Source organism: Taeniopygia guttata, chromosome 1A (assembly GCF_048771995.1).
Source record: "Taeniopygia guttata chromosome 1A, bTaeGut7.mat, whole genome shotgun sequence".
Classification (NCBI taxonomy): domain Eukaryota; kingdom Metazoa; phylum Chordata; class Aves; order Passeriformes; family Estrildidae; genus Taeniopygia; species Taeniopygia guttata.
This window is the reverse complement of record NC_133025.1, coordinates 58821580-58846022: the sequence shown is the minus strand read 5'-3', so window position 1 is coordinate 58846022 and position 24443 is coordinate 58821580. Positions and strand designations below refer to the sequence as shown.

Here is a 24443-nt window from a genome sequence, read left to right as displayed (position 1 = left end):
GATGTAAAAGCACATTTAAAATTGCTTCTGGCTGACTAGCTGTCTACAAAGCAGAAGGGGTGGGAGCACCAAAGAGTTTGCAATGGAAACACCAAGAAGCTTTTACTGTAGTCACACCAACAAGAGCTGCTATCGTGAAGTAATAACATTATCCAGAAATCTTTGTTTATTACCTCATTCCCAATGCCATCTTGTTTCAGTTGACTTACTTGGGCCTGAGGATGGGGTTAACAAGCGAGGAGGTGTTTGAGTGGGTGTGAATTAGGGGCACTGCTAAAATAGAAGCTATTTTAACAGTTCTGTGTTTAATTTAGTCTGGAGCTCAGTATTTATTTTTTTTTCAGGTAAAATACTCACACATTCCAAGGCTAAGAGTGATTTTGGCAAAACACAGATAATACCTAGATTTACTCGTATTAAATGGGGTATTACAGAGGAACTCATGCTTCTGCTCCTTTTCTACCTCCAACCTTCTGCCCAGAAGTCTAACAGAGATGGGATGCTCATGCTTTCTTTTCCAGAGTTCAGAGACTCTCCTCAAAACTTGGACATTTTCAGTGACTGTGACAGAAAACACCACTGATGGCTGCTCCCCCCAGCCCTGCACTCCACAAGCCATCCCCACAGCAGCCCATTACAATATGTTCTAACATCTGCCTCCTCAGATGATGTACAACCTATTTGACTGACCCTCTTTGTGCTGCTCAGGACTGGCTGCTCCCTGCAGTGGAAGGGTGAACAGCACTCACTGCTTCTCCAGTCAACAACTGGTAAATTTATCTCCATTCCAGACTGGGAATGCCATGCAGGGATTCTCCTTGCTTCCCTCCACAAAGCAATAGTGCCCTCCATACACTCCTTTCCTTTATAATTATCAGGGACAAGGAATCCAGAACGATTCAGAAGAGGGAAGGTCTCTGGGCCTCCCTTTCTATTGTTTATATCTGAAGCGTTTCTGCCAATTGAACGTTTCCGTGACAAAGATCAGCATTACCCCGTGTTTATGGCTCCAGCGTGGGAGGCATGAATAAGGCAAGGAACAGTTCAGTCCTCCATTATGCAGGGATACTCCTTGTTTTTTGCCAAAGTCAGCAACTGCAAAATATCTCTCAACTTCTCCAGTTCACACCATGGCACAGGACATGCATGCACTTTTGCTCAAAGTGATCATATTCACCACAGTAAAAGCCACAGCTACAGCAGCAAAAAAGCACTTGCCAATATCACAGCCAGGAAATACAATACTTAACCTCACCATCTATATTTCTATAACATATTTGACAACAGTGTCATCAGGATCACTGACAATTGTCCAAAGTCTTCTGGCATGAAATAGAAAGAACATGGCTATGAAAACATAGGGAAGCAATGCGCTGAGACCAGTTCAACAGCAGGATATCCACACTTCCCAGAGATGGAAAACTCTACTGACACAGGGAGGTGGTAGTCCACACTGACTCCTACTCTGTGACTTTCCCAAATTCCAACTGCTGCAGAACTACAGAGTCAGTTGGTCTTGCTGCTCCATGCCCCACCAGCCATCGCAGAAATGTTCTGACTTTATGGTCCACCACTACCATTAGCTTACTAACTGGGATTACCTAGGAAAATGAAAAAAGAAACTGAGCCACAGTAGAAAAGGAACATAAAGGGGGAATAGTCTGAGCTAATCACCCTCGTCTCGCTTTGTAAAAACTGGAATGGAACTTGCAATATTATGCCAGATGATTTATACTTGTTAGGCATCCATGGCTAAAGGTTATTCTCATCCCACCATTCTGAATTAAAAAAAAAAAAAAAAAAGGAAAAAAGTAGCTAGTCCGCACTCAGCACATCTATGCAATTTAAAAAAAAATTGTGTTAGCAGCTGAATTTAAAGTGAACTATATCTGTCCTCTATGTATGTCATGAAAAACACACATTTCCTTTTTTCTTGTCATACAAGTCAGATGGAGAGTGACTTTGTCTTCCTCAAAGTCATCCAACGGGGTAAGGCACAGAGCTGCATTTTCAGGATAGAACATGTGGGGAAGGGCACATAACTCTCCCAAAGTTGCTTGCAAATTACTTTGGCTTTGTGTGGAGAACATATATGTTAACATAAAGTAGAGTGTGAACCCAAGGAAAATGAAGACAAACATTGACAGCTGGCCAATCTTGCCCTTCTTTACTGTGTTTGCCTTAAATATAGTATGTTTGTAAGAATGTGTGAAATACTTCTGAAAATAACATTATACTCCGTTTAGTTTTAACAAGCAATTTACAATCCTCCTCAGAAGGATCTGATTTACTAGAATTCATGGAGAGACGTCAGCAAATTTCCAGGAAGAGTTAAAAACCTAACTTAGTCAATATCTTGTGAATTTTGGAACTTGTGTGTTTCATTTGATATTTCTTCTCGCATGGCCAAGGCTTCAGAGATATAATTTAATAATTTATTTTTCATTTTTATCTTCAACTTAATGTCTCCCAAAGAATCAGACTGGTGCTTGTACCATAGACAGTATCTTTCTTTTAACAGTGGAGTGTTCCCACATTCCAGAAGGACACTGAACAACAATTTCTTTTTCCCATGAAGACAGGCTGTGGAAGAGAGAGTCTTTGCCTCCTGCACCCCAGCAGTGATTGGCAGTCTTTCTCTCTCATCCTCCTCCCAGGGAATTTTGAGAAGGAGATTCACACCACCAGGATTCAAGGGACATGTGCTGTGGGGCTCATCCCCAGTTAAGGAAGACCAATTATGATAAGTTAGATCTCTGTCCTTCAAACACACTTCTGTTGTGCAACTCCAAGCCCTGACCTTAATATTTAATATACTGCAAGCAGAGGAAGAGTCCACTGGAGCTTTCAGCTGCAGAGGTAGAAAGTTTGACTGAAAGACAACAGTCATCCTGAAGGGCCTTTTGCTTTAATTTATTGTGTGAGAGGATTATACTGATTTTAATAAGCTTAGGATAAGCAACATCCTAGAGGATGTACATCACAGATTTTCTCATGAGATGGGAAATATCTTACCTTTCATTATTGTTTACAATTAGTGTCCAATTGCTCCCTTAGAGACACTGTTCTTACAGGTGACACCTACCAGTGTCATCACCAACGGTTTTTTAGACTTTTGACTGTCCTTGAAAGTAAGGCACTGCATGAATTGTAAATTGTTTTGCCTAACAGGACTGGCAGCAAGCAGGAAATGTCCAGGGACAGTAGAATGCATCCTAGCAGGATTACATGGCATTTGCAGACATGGGAGGACTCCCCTGCCTCAGACTCCATGGTCAGCTGTAACCTCTTGAAACTGAGCTGCCTTTTGGGCAGTAGTGAAAGGAGCAGCCCCACAGATGGTCTCTGGTCTCGCTGGCCTGGAAAACTGGCCTAGGGAATCTAAGAAGTTGTTCAGCAATACTATCCTTCCTCCCTCTCCCCCTCCTTGTCTTCCATATTTTGGTGGCTGTTTATGAGCTCAGCTGTCATTCTTTGCACCAGGGGAAGATAGATGGGACACACCAACCCCAACCTAAGTGACCTTTGGATGTGACAAGATTTTTAGGTCAGTCCTGCTAAATGAAAGCCTTGGTGTATCGAGGCTCGCCTCAGGGTGAAACTTCCAGGAATTTATTATCTCCCAGTGCCCTTTGGACTGCTTCCCACCATCAAACACCATGGCAGCATTCAGAACAGGAAGAAATACATTAACTGGAATCTGATAGTTTTAAAAGGTTACAGCTGCCCAAATATAATTTAATTTCATACTTGCCCTTTGAGGGTTTGGTGTATATTTTCATTTTATGACTGCAAATGATAAAGCTCTTAAGATTCCAGGCAATAAAAAGGAAAAGGGGGGAGAAAGTATTTTAAGGGTTAGACGTCTATTCAGTTCATAGTCAATGAGGAGAGTGACAAATCAGCTTTTTTAAAAAAATGGAACATTTCCTCAGTTTTTAGTAGTAATTTCTCTCCATACTGGATGGGGAACAATACCTTTTAGTGAAAACAAACCTGTAATGCCACCCAGTGTGATATGAAAGAAGAATTTGCTGTGCAAGCATCTACCTATCCTACATACCTTAAGGACTTACTTCAGAGGAGCAATTAATGGGAAGTGAAATAAAGTAATCTGAGTGGACTGTTGCAAAAATAATAAAAGCAATCAGACTGAAGAAATGCTTAAATCTACCCAGAGTTTGAGTTTTAACTATGTAGGCCATGTTTTTTTCTAGAATCTCTTCTAACTTCTTCTTTCTCAGCTCAGGTTATGTAAACAGGCCCATGCCCACACAGCAAGAAGAAGGTAAGAATCAGGATAAAAACACTGGTTGTGGGGCAGTGTCCAGTTTGGTTGGAGTCCCACACCTGTGTAATAGGAAAATTCTACAGAACAAGTGTGCAGGATATGACACCCTAGCATACAACATGAAATGCTGGGAAATTATGCTCAGTCTCTCTTTTTCCCTTTCACTGTAAGTGAAAGCAAGCACTGAAACTCAAGCTACCACACAAATGTGACTTGGAGTAGAGGTAGGAAAAGCTAAGCACATGTGTCCTTCACTGTATCCAATGAAAACTATGTCACCAAATGAACACCACCTCACCATCCCTCACCACCACACAGTCTGATAGAATTTTGACAACTGCTTCCTTTCCACACAACAAAATGGAAAGTGGAAAAAATAAAATGTCTGTGGAAAGGAGGAATGATGAAGTGCCAATGCTGCATATCCTATTTTCAAAGCCACTGTAGGAAATTAATTATTGCTGGGCTCCCAAATCCCTTCAGGGCTCTTTAAAGATCTCTCCCAAACACACACTGATCTCACTGTCCAAATTACCCTCACCATCACTGCATCAGAGCAGTGTAGAGCATGAAGCAAAGGTGCCATGACAATGGCATAAGAAGGGATGGCAGCCCTAAAAGAACTGTGTTCCTGGGCAACTGCTGGCACAGCAGGAGAGGAAGTTAAAGCAAATTAAGGGATTCTGCTCTGCTCAGGAGAGACCTGAACTGCAGAGCTGCCTCCAGCCCTGAAGCCCCACAGCACAGGAAGGACATGGAGTTGATGGAGTGAGTCCAGAGGAGGACACAAAGGTCACTGTGGGAATGGAGCATCTCTCCCACAAGGAAAGGCTGAGAGAATTGGGATTGCTCAGGCTGGAAAAGAGGCGGCTTTGGAGGGACCCAAATGTGGCCTTCCAGAGCCTGGAAGGAGCCCACAGGAAAGATGGAGGAGAACGCAGTTACAAGCCAAGGGGAAAATGGCTTCAAACTGACAGAGTGGAAGGAAGTTAGGTATTGGGAAGAAATTTTCCAGTGGTAGGGTACTGGCACAGGTTGCCGAGGGAAGCTGTGGCTGCCCCACCCCTGGAAGTGTTCTAGGCCAGGCTGGATGGGGCTCTGAGCAGCCTGGGTGTTGCCTTCAGGGGAGGCAACGACGACCTGGTTGCAAGAAGACAGCACGGCAGCCCGGCCTCGTCCGGGCTACCTGGGCTAATGACACACGCAAACACCAGTGTGGTGGACGGTCGAAAGCGTTTATTATCTTATCTCATGGGTTTAAATAGTCTTGGGGGACTTTGCTACGTCAGAGGGGGGTTGGTAGGGTCTCTAGGTTAGTAGGGAGTGGAAAACTACTGGGTTAGGTGTGGTTACATGCTCTGGGGGTGATAGATAATGTGAAGAAGGAGAAGGGGGAAGGGTCTTTCTTTCCGTCACATCCCGAGATCTTCCGCTCGCCTGTCCCTATCTACCACACCTGGGCTAGTGGGAAGTGCCCCTGCCCATGGCAGGGGGGCTGGAAATAGATGATGTGTAAAATCTCTCCCAACACAGGCCATTCTGTGATTCTATGATGCTATGTATTGCTTACCCTCAACACCATTAAGCCCTAGTTTGTAAAAAAAGAAACTGGAATAGTGAATGACTACTAATGCAGAACTACTGTGGAGAAAGTAAACAGTTTAACCTATTATAAAATGTAGCACACCTATTAGTGTTTCTAATGTAAATTTTTTAATTTTCAGAAGTTCAGAGTTTAATGGTAAAATCTACATGAAAGATAAACTAGGACTTCAGCCATGTTCTTGTGCCAAATTCAGCTAGAACCTTTTGGTTCCCTTAACGAAATAAATATGCTGCTGTATTCTACAGGAATGGCCTAAAACACTTTAATAACACTATCACAAGCTGTACTGTTTTGGTGCATAAATGGAGAACACACTGTTTTAATTTACAAAAACTGTTTTGAGCCATGGAAAGGGAAAGAGAGAGAAAAGGTTTTGTTGCCAGGTGCAGTTTTCCCACTCCAGCATGGGGAGGGGAGTCACCTGCAGAGCTGACACTTGCCCTTCAGAAGGGCAGAGAGCCATGGTGCTGCTGCCCAGTTGTGCTGAGGGACAACCACCCTTCCCCAGCCCTGTCCCTACAGGGAGACACACGGGAATGATGTTTTTTTTGACCCCTGAGCACATCAGGCATGACCTTTGATGGCTCCCACATCTCTGAAGGATTAACCTCATCCCCTTGAACACAAAGTGGCAACCCCAGGCCCCTTTGGGAGGAACGGACACTGTACCCACAGGAAGGAGCTGGAAAAAGCCACTCCACAGCAGTCCCCAAGGACAATATGAGTACCTCAATATGCCACAAACAGATTGCCCCGTCAGTGGCTGCTGGTGCAGGATGTGGCACAGCTATGGTTCCCAAAGCAAAGCACAGCTTGCAATACAGTGAGAAGCCTCTGCTTCAATGCAGGTTTTAAACAGAGAGAGAAATACAAATACCTCCAAACAGCAAGACACAGAGGTGCAGATCTGGGCAGAAAACGCTTTTGAAAATCTCACCTTCTACTGCCATGACAGCACTTAAATCTTCCTTACTGCTTTCCTGCTGTATTGATAATCATAGGATAGTGATTTCTAAGCTTCCCTCAGCTGAAAAACACACACTTTCTAAAAACCATTTTTCTTCCTCGCATAATGCCTTTTCTTTTGCTTTTATTATTTTTATTTTGTTCTGTGTGTATGTTTGCCCATTAAAGAAAGACAACTCACACAGTAGCTTTCTGACAACCCTGCTCCCTGTAATTCTAGAGTCAGTCAGACTCCAAGAGACATGACTTAACAAATCTGCAGCATATTTCCAGGCAGGTAACTCATCTGTGATGTGACCAGTCTCTATGGCTAAGGGGTAAAGAATGGAAATCTAGCAGTCTGCAGTACTTTTCTCCTCAGTAATCCAACGACTGGAACAGAAACAGACCACTGGTAAAAATGGCAAACAAACAAGGCAGTTATACAAAGTGAAAGGGCTGCTCAGAAGCTATTCTAGGAATCAGACTCCAGTGAGCAGAGCTCATGCAGACTGCAAAGTTTAAAAAATGGTCTTGAGGAGTACTAGGAGCTACAGGTACTACTGCCTCCAAATTTTCTTGTTCAGATTGATCTTACAAAATTCACTAGAGCTGAAAGCATGAAGAACCTCTGAAAGGAGAAAATGAATTTGGGGAAACTGAGCCTACGTATTGGGGAAAAAATTGCACTTAACTTCAGGAACAAGCTCACGCTATCCAAGCACAACAGAATAATTAAGTTTGACACTGTGAAAGCCACATCTCCAGATACTAGGTATCTTCTACTGAGAAAAGTTCAATTGATGACTTTGGAAAGCGAAACAGAACAAGCCTCCTGACCTCAGTGGTTTGTTGTCTAACACTTTGATCTACAGTCTACAGTAACTAGGTATTTCATAGTTTCAAACTGTGCCTATATTAGCACTCATTCATAAAAGGGTGATTAAATACCCTGGCTGCTAACAGTCAAGCCTGGCAAGGAATCAGACTTAATACAAGAAAGGGTAAGAGTTCAGAAACTTCTAAAGGCTTGCACTGTTCTTACCATATGCAATTTATGTCACAGGCCAGTGATGCACTCCTTGTGCACACATTTACTATTCTGTTTGTTTACTTTTATCCCCTTCTGCCTTGTCTATTGAAAGTAAACTTTGGACAAAAAGGAATGGTCATAAAATAGACTGTAGTGAGAAATAACACATAAATTGAAACCCTTACACATTCATATATTGTACCAATCTGCATCTAACAGCAAACCATGTCATCTGATCTGGGTACAAAAGGGAGCAACACTTCCAGAGAGAATTTCTTGTGCTGTGTTTTAGGAGGAGTAATTGTACTAATTTGATTAGTGGACCCAAAGTAGTAAGTATGTATCAGTAAGTATTAGTTTGTGTAGGTCTGTCAGCGTTTATCCCTGTTGTTATTATTTGTAGCGTTGTTCCACAGGCACTGGCATGTGCACACCACTGATTTGCAGTTCTGTCGTGCTGCTCTGCTGCAGGACTGCAAACTCACACTGTTGGCAGAGTTCAGCATGAAGACAGTGAACTCCAGAAATATTCACAAAAATTTCCCAGTCTGACTGCAGTTCCAACATTTCACAGGAGCCCCACAAGGGTCCAGTTTGTGATTTCAGAGCAAGCTCCCCCCAGCCAGCCACGCTGCACTCAGTGTGGTGTCCCCTCCTCTCCCCGCTCTGGACAGTTTGCTCAGCATTATACAATCTGATTTGCATTATTATATAATCTTCTTTTCAGCAACAACCCTCTGAAAAGAGCAAACAACATAATAGGAAAACCAGTAGCATAAGCCAACTCTTTCAAAACCCAATGTCTGGAATGTGCAAAGGACACAAAGTAGGGGGGGGAAGTTTTTTGTGTCTGTTACCAGATTTTTCATAGAGACCTTTCCCAGAAGCATCAATTCCCAATGAATGTAAGCCATGAAACAATGTGAAACACAAACATCTCACAGACCTGCACTGTTGCCCGTACAGGAGGGGAAGCATCTCCAGGTATGTACAATGGTTGTTATTTACTTCTTTAACAACAGAAGTTACTTTGGGGCAGTGTAAGAACTCTCAAAAGGTTTTTCCCCACCCTGACTTAAAACACTGGCAGGCAGGTGCTGCCACTGCTGCTGTTTTGACACTGGTTTTATCTTGCAGCTGGCTGAACTCACAGCTTTGACACCACAGTCCCACTTATCTGGAGTCTGGCTTCTATGGCACAGAAGCATAAACAAAGTCCTTGCTGATACAGGTGCCTCCACTCCCTGTCTCTTCCTTCAAACACTTCAGACTTTGTCTTAGGACACTGTATAAGTGAAGCCTGTCATATTCCAATCTGCAAACAGGCTCTTCTGCTGGCTGCTAAAACTACTTATGATGTCAGTTACTTCAGCAATATTCATCTAAAATTAATGCCTTATAAATAATCAAGGAGTAATCTGCTTCCGTCTGTCAGGCTAACCCCAAAAAGAAACAAGTGTAACATTTTTGCAAGAGAAAAGAAATTAAAGATGACCTGACCTCACAAGCATGCTTGCCAGACAGTCACACACTTCTCCCTGCATGACCTATTTTTCCCTGCTCACACCACAGAGATGTTTCAAACAAATAGCCAGTAATTCAGGCTGCTTGAAACTCAGAGGGCTGCCACCCAAGACACCTGGGCATCTTAATGGGTTTGTCAGGATTCCAAAAGTTCTTAGTGACTTGTGACTTCTTCTCAAGTTGAAACAGAGCTCTATTTAACTAGCCTATGAAGGTCAGTGTTAAATGTCTTGCTTTCTCAAAAATTGGGGATACTGGGTATGGATCATGGCATTTTGTTGCATATTACAGTGTGTGAATGGCCTATATGAAAAGGATACTGAATACATAAATAGTTTTTTAGTTAAAACACCAATTTAGGGATTAATTTACAGCTAAAAAACCTTAACTTACAGCTTAAGTGTTTCTATAGCATAAGCTCCAATGCTGCAATACTTCCAACCTGCTTTTGAAAGCTGCTCTAAACTGTTGCCTAGTAAATTCCTGTAAGGCTCAGAGAACATCTGTTTCTGTCACTAGAATCAGATTCTGTACCAGTTATCAATTTCCCCATCACCTGTAGGATGAACACTGAACACCTGGGGGTTTTCATCTTTTCAATTTGAGAACTCCACAACTTTCTTAGCAAAGACTAATGCATTGTGATAGAACAGTCTACCTAAACAGGTCAACTTTTCTGAGACACCTTTTAGACCCATTAAAAGGACCATTAAAATGGTCCCCTACCAGAAAATCACTGAATTATATTGTGATGAGATATACATGGTCACTACAAGAAAAAGGCACAGAAATTGCTAACTTCTGCTAATTTATGAGAGGAGAAATCTTGTGGCAGAGAAGGACAAAGCCAAATGGAAACAACACAAGTGATGAGGTGAAAGGACTGGATAAATATGTGCATGTGGAAGGCAAGGCAAAGGATTTGCTGTCCTCATGCTGGGGCTCATATGTAAAGAGGCAACAACATGGAGCTGAAGGCTAGTAAATAAGAAATAACACAAAAAAGATATGCTATTTCCATTGTCCAAATGTCTTCCAGGAAGCCAGGTGGTGGGGCAGGAGGAGTAATAGCTGTATGAGCATCTCCTAACAGGTTTTCTTCCTTCCTGAAAACTGCTGAACTCCATGTGAGCTCAGGAACATCAGAGAGAAGGCCGGCTGCACTCCTTCCAGGCTATTTGCATATGTTCCTTAGTATGCAGAATGTCTCTGTATGTAATTGAATTGTTGTTTTTGCCTCTATTAATACATATGCAAATGAGTCACTCCTGCAGCTGTGCTGTATTAATCATATGTGTGCTTCTGTCTGTCTGCCCTGCAGACTCAGGGTCGGAGGGAGGAGGAAGAGGGAATTCAGTCTCTCTGACCTAGAGGAAAACCCACTCATGCAGACAGAGGTCTGCTAGCTAACAGCAGGCCTGAGCTAAAACTGGAAGGCAGACATTTTTCAGTCTTTTTTAATTTTTCATAGATATGGCTGGAATCTGAAAGTTATTCAGAAAGGACTGTTAATCTAGATAAAATGAATATGCTAGCACTGCTAATTCTTTTCCCTGGAGAGGGGAGGGAGTTCTAATTTGACAAGCTACAGAGCAGCCATGATATTGTTTTACCATGTGTATTTACTGCCTGTAAATGTCATTGTGCTCAGATATCCACAATGCTCAATGAAACACAAAGCATTTCTATGCAGTCTTCTGTAATCACTGTCTTCCCTAAACTGACTGGATTCTGATAAAATGATGTGATCAAGCTTTTAATTAAAATCTGTTTTAATATAATATATTGAGTTTACCCATAACATTGTGTAAGACTCTATCAAAGGCAAGAATGGGCTATTTAAATGCCAACTACAAAGCACATTTACTCACCATGAGCAAGATTTATTTGAGCTGTGGTTCATGCTCTTACACAATCTACCACAACCTCTAGCTCCCAGCAGGTATCCAGAAGGTGAGGAGTAGTTGCACCCTGGAGTTGCAAGGCTTGCTCTGGAGTTAACTGAGAGGAACTTTTTTCCATGTTAAAATGTAGGGATTTTTCAGAGATGCTCTTGGCAATCCATAGCCTCTCACCCTATGCCTTACTTTTATAGTTTAACAAGTATCTTAAAACCATCACTAAGACATCATGAAGAAATCAAGAAACCTTGCAAAGATAAAATTTTTAGAAGACAACTTACCCCACAACAACACAGAAATCTTTACCCTGGTTACATGGTTGTAGCTTCTTCAACATGAAGAGTTCTGGGCCCCACATTTTTCTAGCTGAAGGACCTTGGTCTTCACTGACCTCTTTTGAAATAGCCATCTTGGCTACCCATGTGCAGTACAGGTGGAAAACACCTAGTGGCCAACACATTCACTTACAAAGCCAGGAAGAAGTGGTGGACAGAAGCAGGGAATTTAGAATCTGCATAATGCAACAATTTTAAAAAACTATTTAAAAGGACATCCAACAAAAAATGTTGTTTTATTACTCTTCTTGTTATTGTTATTTGTGATGGCCATAGGAAACAGCACAGCCATGCACTGAGTTAATGGCAGATGGACAACTGCCATATTTTGGTTATGCTAATGAGAAATGTCACTTTCAATGCACTTGGTTGTTTTTATGCCCAGATGTGTGCACTCACAGTGAAAAACTAATTCTACTGGGTTTTTTTATATATACTTAAGTGGATTGCATGAGTATTATAATAATTGTAATTAAACTGTGCACTAATTATTCATTCCCTACAAATGAAGTTAGAGTCCAGTTAATGAGGACAGGTAAAGTAAAAAAACAATCAGGGACAGGATACTCTCACTGTTGAAAAGCCATCTTAGACGGCATTTAAAAGAAGACATTGCCCAGCAAATAGAAGAAAAAATCCTGCACTGCTAAGAAACAGTTTACTTCCTTGTAAGCAAAGAACTGTTTATAGTAATATCCCAAAGAGGTCACCAATGCAGGCTGCAGAGTAAAGGAATAATGGATGAAGTATTGCCATCTCTAGGCTACATCCACTAGAGACAATAAGGGGGCACTAGACTTTCCTTCACCAGAAACCATGCAGATGTCTTTGAAGCTCTGGCAACCTGACTCCCCAAAACAAGGAAAGAATAAAGTTTTCAATATTCAGATGCACCACTACAGTGTTTGTACAGCTTTTTCAGAGTTTTCTTTCACAAATTTGAGGTATTGTAACACTGGAAGATCAACTGCTTAATCTGGCAAAACTGGTTATAAAAAGAGATTACAGCATGAAATCAGAAAGAGATATGCAAAAAACCCCCAGTTATTACATGTACTTGACAATTAATGCATGACAATATTTAAAAGCAAGGGAAAATTCTATCCTCAGCAACATTTCAAATGAAAATTAAGGAGATACTTCAGAGAAATAGCCTGAAGTGGTAAGTGGAGATATGCAGCTCATCCCTGCAATGGTGAAGAAGCCAAAAGGAAGCTGGTATGTAAGAAAAAAAAAAGGTTTCTGATTGAGAAGGCTTTAATTTTACTTTTACTTCATACTTAGCTTTTGTTTCATAGGCAACAGATGTTTTATGGAATACTTGTATGACCATTGGAACACTCTGTCTCCTGATCAGCAGCTGCAGACTTGTTAAAGTGCTCTATCCTTCCCAGTGACTATGGATCCTTAAGATACCTGGAAGCAAGGCTTTCCAAAGGTGTACTGGGCTGACACCTAAACAACAGCAGGATAAACGACTCTGCAAAGTCGTCAAACTCCAAACGGGCTTAATTTTTCTCAAAATCTAATCTTTAACATCAGTGCCTGCTTGAGGCCCAAATATTCCAAAACTGTGGTCCAGTTTTTAAAATTCCACTTAAATTCAGTCCTTATGTGGTATGCATCTTACCACACAACTAAGAGAACAGGTCAGTAGTAAGAAAAAATTAATTGACTCAAGTACTCACATAATACTAATAGGAATTGGCCAGATTGGGTCTAAAGGTCTAAATATGCTCCTCATCTTTATACAAATAGTCAGAGAACAGAGGACTCTCCTAATAACTGGTGTCCAGAACTGAGACCCAGCTAAAATGCTTTCACACTTAAGACACTGATGGGAGGCTCTCTTGATTCATACAGTGACAGATTTGGACACAATACTGAAAACAACCAGAAATAATTATGAAGCCCTGCTTCATGCTAAGATGAAAAGGGAAGAAAGTTTGAATGCTGGCACTCCCAACTTTTTGGGGTGTTTTTTTTCCAAGAGCAGATGTTTGCAGGAAGTCTGTATTACATCAGACTGCTCTAGTGTTTTGACAGGACACAAAATGTCCATACAGTAAGACTACACAGGCAGCTGTCATTATTCATCCAGCATTATCTTTCAATTGGAGTTATGGGTATATACAGCATTTGTGTTACTGCCAATTAATCAGTTGTTGTCACTATCTGGTTATCAAACAAGCAATCTGGGAAATCTGAACCATTCCCACCCGAATGGTGCAGATTCCTCTCAGTTTTCATGTTGTGTGATTAGTTCCCCTGTTTCCTAATGCTCAGAAACTACTCACAAAATACTTTGTATCAGAACAGAAACTTTCAGAATATAAAGAATTTGCTCAGACTTATGGAAACATTTATTTCATACTTAGGTATGCCCAAGATGACTGGCACCAGAATAAACCCTTCAGTTTAGTTTGTGCACAACTTGTTACACCACATCTACATTTACAGCTTTGAATGTTGATCTTCAAGATGGAGGGACTTGATTCCCTCGTCTGCTGAGCGATATAGAAAACATCATATAAGGCATACAGCAGTACTTTTGAGTCATTACCCTATTTCAGTAAAACACAGTGACAATTTAGGTTCAGCTTTTCTCTCATATATTTGAAACATAACTGCCAACCTGCACCACTCTTGAAGAACAAGACCAGATGATGTTTATGAGGGGAAAAAGCTGATGTAAGAAACCCGTGTGCTTACCCAGAGGGATTTTACCGCAGTAACGTTCAGGACTGAGTTTTCTCAGTAACAGAGCAAAGCTAAAACCACTTTTTTCCCCCAGTGGCATTTTTTGTCATTAAAAGTGGGAACAAGTGAATACATGGGGCTGATAGACAGCACTTTATCAGAGGACAAGGTTCAAGCCTGCACCATGGCAGTTCCAGCTTTTCCAACACAGCCCCATCTCTCTACTTCCTTTACAACATCTAACAATGCAAGTTTTAGCTTCCATCCTCGTTGAGCCATCAGTCTCTCTGTGGATACTGGAAATCAAGACAATCCCATGTGGCTAATAGTGGCAAATATCAGCTGGCAGAGTCTGTACTCCCCAGTGGGGACTCAGAGGTGGGGAGAGGAACAGGGGCTTTGGATTACAAATCCATCACTGCAAACCAACAGGGGACTTCAGAATGAGGGACTGCATTTTCACGGACAAAGAGGTTCTTTGCCACAGGAAAGCAATCAGGTGCTAGCTCTTCTTCTATAAATACAGTGTGCATTTCATTTACAAAAACAAAAATTTGATTTTGACAACCAGGGATAAAAAGAGTACTTCCTGTTGATCTCACAGTACACTACTAAAGCCGTGACCTGAGTTAAAATTCTCTAATGAAATAACAAAGACGTGTTTATTGTTCCATAAAAAAACAAGAAAAATTCCTTGGCTTTGTCTTCACTGAGATAATGCTGTGTATCAAATTTTGCTGGGAGCAACAAACTGAGCATTGTGTCAGGTCCTTTGATCTCCCCTGCTTTAAGTACACAAAAGTCTGAAAGATGAGTGATAGGGAGGATAGAGAAAGAAGAAAAGAGGGAACATGCCACTTTTCTGACCTTTTACTGTCTGATGACCAGATGACAGAGGGTGTGTAGGGGACACCAGAATTATAAGTAATGCAGGGGAACATCTGAAGTAAGAAGAGTTCCTCCTTGAAAGAGACTGCAAAGCCATTTAAAGGTGGGCTTGGACCAAAAACATCATAAATCTTTCTTTATGACTCAACAAAGTCATCACTGAGCTAAACTGGGTTTGAAAAGAGTTTTGGAGGGCACAGTCTTTCTAGTCTAGCAACTAAGTTGCACTCCATTCATGTTAGCATAGGTGAGCATCTATTTTGAATCCTGTATGATAAAACCTTTCCAGAAGCAAATCTGGCCTGACTCTTTCAAATGACACCAGAAGTTAAGAGGCATGTTCAATTTCTATCAGACAGATTGCAATGATAGCTAAAAACACTGTTAAGACACGAAGAAAAATCAGCTTCAATTTATTTCTAGCCTGTATGTGCCCTTAGAGATCAGATCTGAAAAATTTAAGAGTGTCTGCTAAGTTGGTAATTTGAGCCTCTCCCACTGACTGGCTGTCAAACTGTCCCTCTAATTCCAGACATGTAGCAAAACAACAGAGGTGAATTTGGTCAATATTTCCATTTTAATGTTCTCAGCACAGAAACAAGAGGCCTTTGAGGTTCTCAACTTTTCCATAACCTAAACTCATCCTAAGATACTTATGACTGCAGTCAGTTTTGCACAAAGACCACCTTTTAATAAGAAAACTGTTATTGTGATAAAGCCTATTTTAACCAGGATACTTCAGCCCACAGCATGCATAGATACACAGCTCAAAGCTGGTCCTGAAATGAAAGTAAACCATCCTACCATCTCACTGGAGCACTGGTGCATTTTAGGACTAGCTTGAATGACTGAAAAGCTAAGAATTAGAATCAGTGTTGTTTTCAAATTGCTAGCTAGCTCCATGTTTGCTTTTCCTTTTTCCCTCCCTCTTGCTTCCATATGTCTGTTCATGTGTGTTTGGCTATTAAAAGCACTTTATCAATACTGAAACGCCTCAAAATTCATTTCATATGGATGACTTCTATGGCTCCCATGATTCTTAAGCCGCCTACAGTAATTGTAACTCAGAGAATCAGAAACTAACACACAGACAATGTTGCTTTTCATACAAAGGCACAATAGGAATGAATGTATTAACCTCTGTCGTGCATGGAATATGTCAGCTTACACACTGGCGGCTATTTCTGTGAAACTCAGCTAATGTCCGCTGGCTGTGTTAAAATAAAATAAAGTTAAAAAAAAAATCTTCCCCAGAATTATGTCCCACACTCTAGTACGCTGGCCAAAGAACTGAAATATCTGATGTCTACTTCATACTGATGCGGGCCAAGCTGATCTGGAGAATGCATTTCACACATCCCAGTCATAAAGGCTGAGCCTTTCCAAGCAGGTATAAAGCTCTGCTGTTCCATGTGACTTGGCAAATAACAATGAGCAGGGAGATGCATTTGAAGTGGAGAGCTTGGGGCTTTTCATGTTTGTAGAAGAGAGTAGCAATCCAGACGTTGCAGAATTAGAGATTATTTGAATCTTGATTTTCTCTCAGTCCCAAATATTACTTGGCTTCCTCCTACCAGCCCAGCATACATGACAGGTAGCAAAATTCACACTGTGGCAATGGACACCACATTTGCTTAATTCCAGTAACTTGACAAGGGCTGTGTGGCTGGTCAGGAATATCCAAAGACTTGCTATCATTAAGACGCATGGACAGCCTAATGCCTCCAAAATCCAGAATACTGACAGTCTCAGATACAGAGACAGATACATCTGGCTACCAGGTCAACTCTTTATTGTAGCTGAAAAATACGCAAACCCTTCCGTATCTTCCCACCTGTTTTCTAATTGTCCATGTTAAATTAGAATAATCACTAATTATCTGCAATACAGATCTGCCTAAAATGCTCTGGGTACCATAAAACACAGTAGGAGGGGCCAGTTATTGCTCTGAAGAGCTTATGGCCTAAAAGGACATAATCATGTTAATGACTTCTAAGCAGTTTAAAAGTGCTTGTCAGGACAGAGCTCTTCTGCCTGACAACACATTTCCTTTTGGTATTTTACAGCCTGCAGGAGAACAATCTAATGGGAAAGTGTCCTGGTTTCAGATGGGATAGCACTGGCTTTCTTCTCAGTAGCTGGTACAGTGCTGTGCTTTGGATTTAGGACGAGAATAACGTTTGATAACACATCGATGTTTTGGTTGTTGCTAAGTAGTCCTTACCCCAAATCAAGGATTTCACAAGTTGTGAGAAGCTGCACAAGAACACTGGGAGGCAGCAAGGCTGGGATGGCTGCCCTGAACTGGCCAAAGGAATATTCCACAGCAGAGAACATCATGCTCAGTTAATAAACTGGGGACACTTGTTCAGGAGGGGTCAACTACTGCTTGGGGACAGGCTGGGCACTGGTCAGCAGGTGGAGAGCAATTGTTTTCTTGGGTTTTATTATTCTCTCATTTCCATTACAATCGTTGCTATGACTACTGCTGTATTTTACTTGATATCAATTATGGGACTGCTCTTATCTCAACCCATAGGTTTTGCCTTGTATTTCCCAATTCTCTGACCCACCCCACTTTTGGGAATGTTCAGCCACAGAGAGTGGCTGTGTCGTACTGAGTTCTTGTGTGGGGTTAAACCACATCAGTAAGAAAAGCAAATGTACCGCTATGAGGAAATTCAAAGTACAAACCTAAAAGTGGTTAATTTGACAGCAGGGACACAAAAAAAGTAACAAAAACTTCCAGCAAGGTGAAAAGAAAATGTGCTACCGTTTGATGACTCTTTTGCTTCAGATGCATATTTTATGCGAAGACAACAGCCCAAAGACCCCTGTTAATTGCATTGTGTTCCAAAGGAAGAGAAAACTGGTTTTCATATTTATTTAACCTTTGCCTCCTCTACATTGTGCTGGGACTTACCTGCAGTTGGAGTGGGCCTAAGCCCGGTGTTGCTGCGGCAGCAGCTGCCATGGTAGTTGGGATCAGCTGAACGGGGTAGGGGTCACCTAAGTAAGAGAATAATAGAGGCGTCAGCACCTTTTATCTACTCTCCACCTGCAAATTAAAGTCCTGCATTCACTCTTTCCAAAAGCCTTCTTTTGTGTGCCTTGTTGAGGCCTAATGAAAAGCTCTATTGTGCAGCCTTTTACTAACACTCTTTTCACAATTCTGGCTGAGAGAGGAATGTGAATAAAAGGCACAACCAATTAAGGCGGAAACCTCATCCCTTTTCATGATGTATTTAGGGAAATGGAGAAAAAAAAGTGCACATTGATCAGAAGGCTGCACTTCAAAAAAAGGAAAGAAAGAAGATGGGGGTGGAGGAGAAGAAAAGGAAAACAGTACAACCTTGATAAGATCACAGCATTAGAAGGGAACAAATTTACAAGCTTGTCCAAAATACAAAGTTACCTAAACTCTGCTCACTGTTAGCAAACTGAGCCTCATGCAGAGTAGAAATGGTACTCAATTGACTACTGTTTTCTTTCAGTAGGGGAAAAAAAAAAAAATCTCACTTTAGTGGCAGGGTTTGATCCTGCAACAGGAAAAAGCATGTGAAGCTAAGAAATCAGACACTAGCCTTTGAAATCCCTGCACCAACTCCACTTTATGACTTGAGATTCAATTTTGCTTCTGAAGGAAAACTACCTCAAGTTTTAGTAAGAACTGCATTGTGCTTAATGAGCTAAAGGGAACCAGTAAAGGTTTTAAGAAAAATTGCAGGCGTTTGTAAAGGAAAATTACCTGAAATGGCAAAAATTGAGAAGGAGACTAGCATGTTTTAATGATACGGAGAGCTCACTTTTGGTCAATTCTAACACTTCTGATTTGTAAAAATAAACTTCATACTACCCCATCCAGAATACTATGAAGAAAGCTAGCAAAAATAGTAAGAACGTTACACACGTTATATTGCTTCTTTAGGTGATAAAATTTTTTAACAATTTCCACCCAAATAAGGCTCACTAGAGCATTTCTGTATGTCCCTATGTTCTGGTGGCATGCCCAACTTCTGTAGCACAAAAACAGACTACGGAAAAAGCAGAACACTCTGTCATGTTGCTGTACATATCATTAAAAAGGTAGATTAACAGTTTGCCCCTTTATTGTGCTTTTTTGAATGAACTGAGTGAAAAAACAAAAAAGACAATTAAGGAGGTAATGTAGGGTGTTCTGTACCACCATTATTACTTATTTTTGAATTAAAGTTTCAAATGTTATCAAGTCTTAGTAACAGGAAACAGAAAACAAAGGGAAATAAATTTAGGTATATATTTAAAAAATGTTAGAAATAAGCTGTGTTGGTGTTCACACGTTCAGGTAAGTGGCTAATGTTTATTTTCCCCTTTTATAATGTAACCTTCTTCAGTTAGACCTTCTCATTCAAGGATTTTGATCTCCTCCTGGTAAGAATTAAATATCACAACTTCTAGTAATGGAGGACCAACAACAACTGGGCTGCCAAAGCATCTTAACAGATATCAAACTTAAATAACGGTGCATGTTTATATTTAAGACCATCTTAATTAATGCTTTGTTGACTGAAGCCCCACAGTCACTCAAGGCTGACCAGCCAAGCAATGCAAACCAAAATGTCCACCCAGGCATCCCCATTCCCAAATGTCTGTGCACCAGCCTCAGGCTACAACAATTCTATTTATTTATTTGTCAATGGGCAACAGATTTCCTGACATGCTTGGCTTTCTTTTTCTTCCCCAGAGAATGCCATTGTTTTACACTTTCTAATTTTATTTTGCTTTCTGAGGCACCCACCTTCCTTTTCCTATCATGGACTGAATCAAAAATCTTTCTAACTTTACATTTTCTGAAGAGCTATCTTTTGACTTAAGCATTGGCCTTAGACACATGAAGATACAGAGAAAAAGGGAACAGTGGTCAGAGAGTCAGGGACAATGGTGTTCAGCTGCTTCCACACCACCACAGAATGATCTCAGCATCATTCCAAAACTCTCTCCTAAAGAAGACATTCTGATCAAAAGAAAAAAAAAAAAAAAGCTGTGAAAAAAGATAAAATTTTTAATTTTTCAACTGAAAAAAAAGAGGGAAATTTTGTCAGTAGGATGCTGATTCTTACAGCCCATTAAATTTCTAGTTTTGAATGATTTGCATGAAAACACATATATTAAAAGATCGGCTTCCATCCACTCTCCCACATTTTTCTCCACACAGGCTCAGTCCATCATGCCAATTCATAAATCCCACTATTCCTACCAATAGCCCAGTTGAAGAGCCAAGATTCAAACCCACAGACAACTCTCCACACCCAGGGAAGGTTCTGGTACCCTACCCATGAAGCACTCAGATATTGACATCACACAGTGCAGGAGCAACTGCCAGCCCTCAAAATACTAACAAAGATCACAGGTCTTATCTGATAAATACACATTTTTTGTTGTTACTCTAGAACATGATACATCTTTACATCTTTTATCCTTGAATTTATTCCCGTATCAGAGTGAATGTATTGACGAAACAGTTTCAGCTAATTCTGAAATCTGGGAAATGCATGTCTTAACTACTACATCTTCAGTAAATACCTTTTGTTAGATGTAAGAAGTAGCTACATTTTTTCCCAAGCTCTAGGAACATTTCAGGAATGTGAGACAAGACATACAGTTCTCAGAAATAGATATTTCCCAAGCCACTCACAAGTCTGTACCACTGAAAACACCAATAAAATCTCAAACAACCATATTACATTTCCGTTTACAGAATTCATTACTAATCAAATGCATGCAGGCAGGAGCATCTTTCAGCTACCAAAAGAAACATTTTGCGCAACCATTTAATGTTCCAAACTACCTCTCTTGTTATGTGTGGACTTTTGGTACAAACAAAGCATCAGAGAGTTTTATAGTTGTTTTTCTTTAGTAGGCCACATGGTAAAATCTGGAGCAGATCAAAGGCTGAGATTTTTATGGTGACAACAAGGTAAAATAATTTCATTAGCTGATGCATTATTGCCTAATACATAATTATTTCCCAGCTAGCTGGTGACATCACTCTGAAAAAGAATTATTCAAGGCTGGCTACATAAAGAGAACACAGGATTTATGCACTGGTGATGCAGCAGCTAAAGAAGGGGAGGGGAAATGTCAGCCCAGGGGAGCTGAGGGGGAATATTAGAATATAGAGGACTATTATTGGTGCCCGCTGTGGGCAGTGGCCATGGATCAGGGCAGAGCACAAGGCTGAGTCCTCAGTTCTGTGCCAGTACTTTATTTCTCTATCCTTCTTCTGGTCCATCTTCCACAAACATACCCAGAACCCCTTTCATGATAATTTATGCATTGCAACTTCTTTCAATTTCAAATCACACCTTCATCCTTGCCCAAAATAATCTTCCAAGGTCTTACTTACAAGAGGATTTTTCATGAAGTACATTCACTTTCAAACCACTCTTTCTATGAACTCTCCTATGATCCTCCACTGAAAACACTTTTCTGCAGAAATTAAGCTGTGGTACAGAGCCAAGTGGGCATCCTGTCCCAACACACAAAATAACAGCCCTGTGTTTAGGAACTTGATTTTCAGCTGACTGGCTACCAGCTCATGGGTGCGAAATGATTCTGTACTTGTGGAAATACAACAATGGCTCTTTAACAACTTACATGTTTTACAAAACTTTATCAAAGGAGTTTTTTTTTACGTTAAAAAACATTAGGACTTTTTTTTCCTTAAAAGTGAAAATAAAGCATAAGAGCTAACATTATGTCTGTTGCACCATTCACCAAAACCCTTAAGATGTTTTTTTTCCTTTTTCTGTCACTCATCCCATTTATTTTCCTTCATGGTGTAATCCCCCCTAGTGCCTTGTCTTGTCTCCTGACAGGCTGCAAGCTCTTCAGAGCAGGCACAATTGTCTTACTTGCTATATAAATCAAGTTACATGCTAATGTTAAATTATAATGTTTTGACAGGATTTTAAAGTTGAACCTGATTATATGAAACAATAGAACACTGATTTTTTTTTCCCCTGAAATTTTCTTCTCTTAAAAAAAGGATACCAGAAGAGGAGAAGTAGGGCATTTATTTCCCATGATTTTTAAAAAACTCATTGTTTTACTCCTACCTATCTTTCAGGGATAGCAAATGAAAAAAAAAGCCAGAGATCATGGAAGAAGAGAAAAGAAAACAATGTAAAGAATATGAAGAGCATGAAACAAAACCTAACTCTTAAATTATAATTTCCAAGACTAGTATGCTCAACTAAATTCATTATAATGAAAAATACCAAAATAACCATTTTCTTATAGTACATTCTGTTGAATGAGAAGGAATTCTGTGTTCTCTTCCCCCCATTTTTGACAAGTTCTAGAAAAAGCCACAATAATTTTTCACTCAATCTATCACTTGATTGTATTTACAATGAATAATCACAGCTGATGGCAAACTGACAGGCAAGACACTGCATCTCTTCTCCCCACTCATTTATTCTCAACCTCATTTTCCTTTCATTCTCTTGGTGTGATGGTGGACATGCAGTAAAAGTAATGGGAAGCTGCGAAAGACATGAGCAGTGTTCCCTGACTTCTGCCCCTAGAGATTATGAATTTCAATTAATAAGAAGAGTATGAAGAAGACACCACCAATGGCTTCCAAAAAGAAATCCAAGCTGGTTCCTTGATTTTCTCTGAGGATAGCTCTGGACATTGTGGGCTGAGAGGTTAGTCTGTTTTGTGTTTTAGAGAAACAAGTCAGCCTACAGAAGGGACAGGCTTGGAGGGATCTAAGAGCAGCATTCCCGCCCCACAAGGTGATCAACAGAAGGGGCCTGGCCCCTTCTGGTGGGCTCTGCTTGGAGGACAAGAGCCAATGGACATAAGGTGTACCAAGAGAGGATCAGATCTCCCCCACAAGGAAAGCCAGATGTTGAGAGCTGTCCAAACAGCTGCACTGTCTGTCCTTGGAGCTTTGCAAGCCCCAGCTAAATAAAGCCCTGAGCAATCTGATCCTATCTCCTTGATGACCCTGCCTGAAGCAAGAGTTTGGACTGCAAGCCTTCAGAGATCCCCGCCAAGCAGAATAGTCCTATGATTTCAAAATACACATTCTCTAATACTTTTTTCTATACCTGTAGAATAAATTACACTTATTCAAAACCTCCAGCTTCCAAGGAAATCCAAAGTATCTCCACGAAGGTCTGTACATGCTCATGAATTTAAAAAACCAGGACTTTATTCTGTTGCCCAGCTACGGATAATACTGAAGTAGCACCAGACATCTTTCATGGACTAGAAACTGAGCTGAAACTACCAGCCTGTTTTTACTGTTTTTCTTATCTGCTTGGTTTTTATTGGAATTATTAGGAGAAGCCACACAGAGACTGGGGGCTATGGAACTCTTTCATTTAGAAACAGCCTTTAGTTGTCTTGTTCTATTCTGCAGCCTTGTCTCCTTCCACTACATTTGCAACCTCACTGAACCATCATGTTCTCCTGGATGCTGAGAGGCAAAGCTGTTACCAAAAAATCATCCTTCTTGCTGTGTCTATCCCCAATGCCACTACTCTTCCTCATCCTGGGGGCAACATGAGGGTTTAGTCATGTGCTCATTTTTTTCCAAGGCATGAACAGTAGCCCTGAAAGATGACTAGCATCTTTATCAAAAGCTACAGTATGTGGTCTTCACAGCACATGGCTTCTATTTTTGTCATCCTGATAAAAAAAAACAGCAATGCCAATATTTTTTCTATGTGATCTGGTGATTGCCAGTGACCTGCATGTCAGCTGACACAGTTAAATCAGAAATTAGCACCTAAGTCTATTTAGAAGACAGAAACATGGACACGGAGCACAAGTAAAATATAAGACAATCCATATGATACTCCATTAAACATGAAACATGTGACTGACCAAAAAACAGAGACACATCAGCAATTTTCCCTGAGGAAGTTTATAGTATTGAACTCCTAAATATTAATTTTATTGTATTATGTGAGGAACCAATTAACTAAGAGCTTCGTTTTAAACAGACATCAGAATTATTGTTCAGAACACAGATGAACGGTAAATTCAGCATATTTCAATTTTATTAGGCTTGACTTGTTAATCTCTCATATTCTGCCAATTTTAAGAGGTAATCAGATATTTCATCAATAAATTTCTGTGAATTATTTAGAACACTTCCAGCAGCAACAAGCTGATATGTAAGACATATAAAATGAACCTATTGTATATTCAGATTTCCCCCCCA

At 40.6% G+C, this 24443-nt stretch overlaps 1 protein-coding gene across 44 annotated transcripts in view; it reads right to left on the bottom strand.

Moving 5' to 3' along the window:
- Window positions 1–24443, bottom strand: part of SOX5 (SRY-box transcription factor 5) — a 612816-nt gene that overhangs the window by 66944 nt on the left and 521429 nt on the right. For 43 of the 44 annotated variants that reach the window (XM_072923570.1, XM_072923583.1, XM_072923589.1 and 40 more), the window contains one exon: window positions 18147–18232. The exons of the other annotated variant lie outside the window; for it this stretch is intronic. In XM_072923570.1, coding sequence (XP_072779671.1) covers window positions 18147–18232 — 86 coding nt within the window. The remainder of the gene's footprint in view (window positions 1–18146; window positions 18233–24443) is intronic. 44 annotated transcript variants of the gene reach the window in all.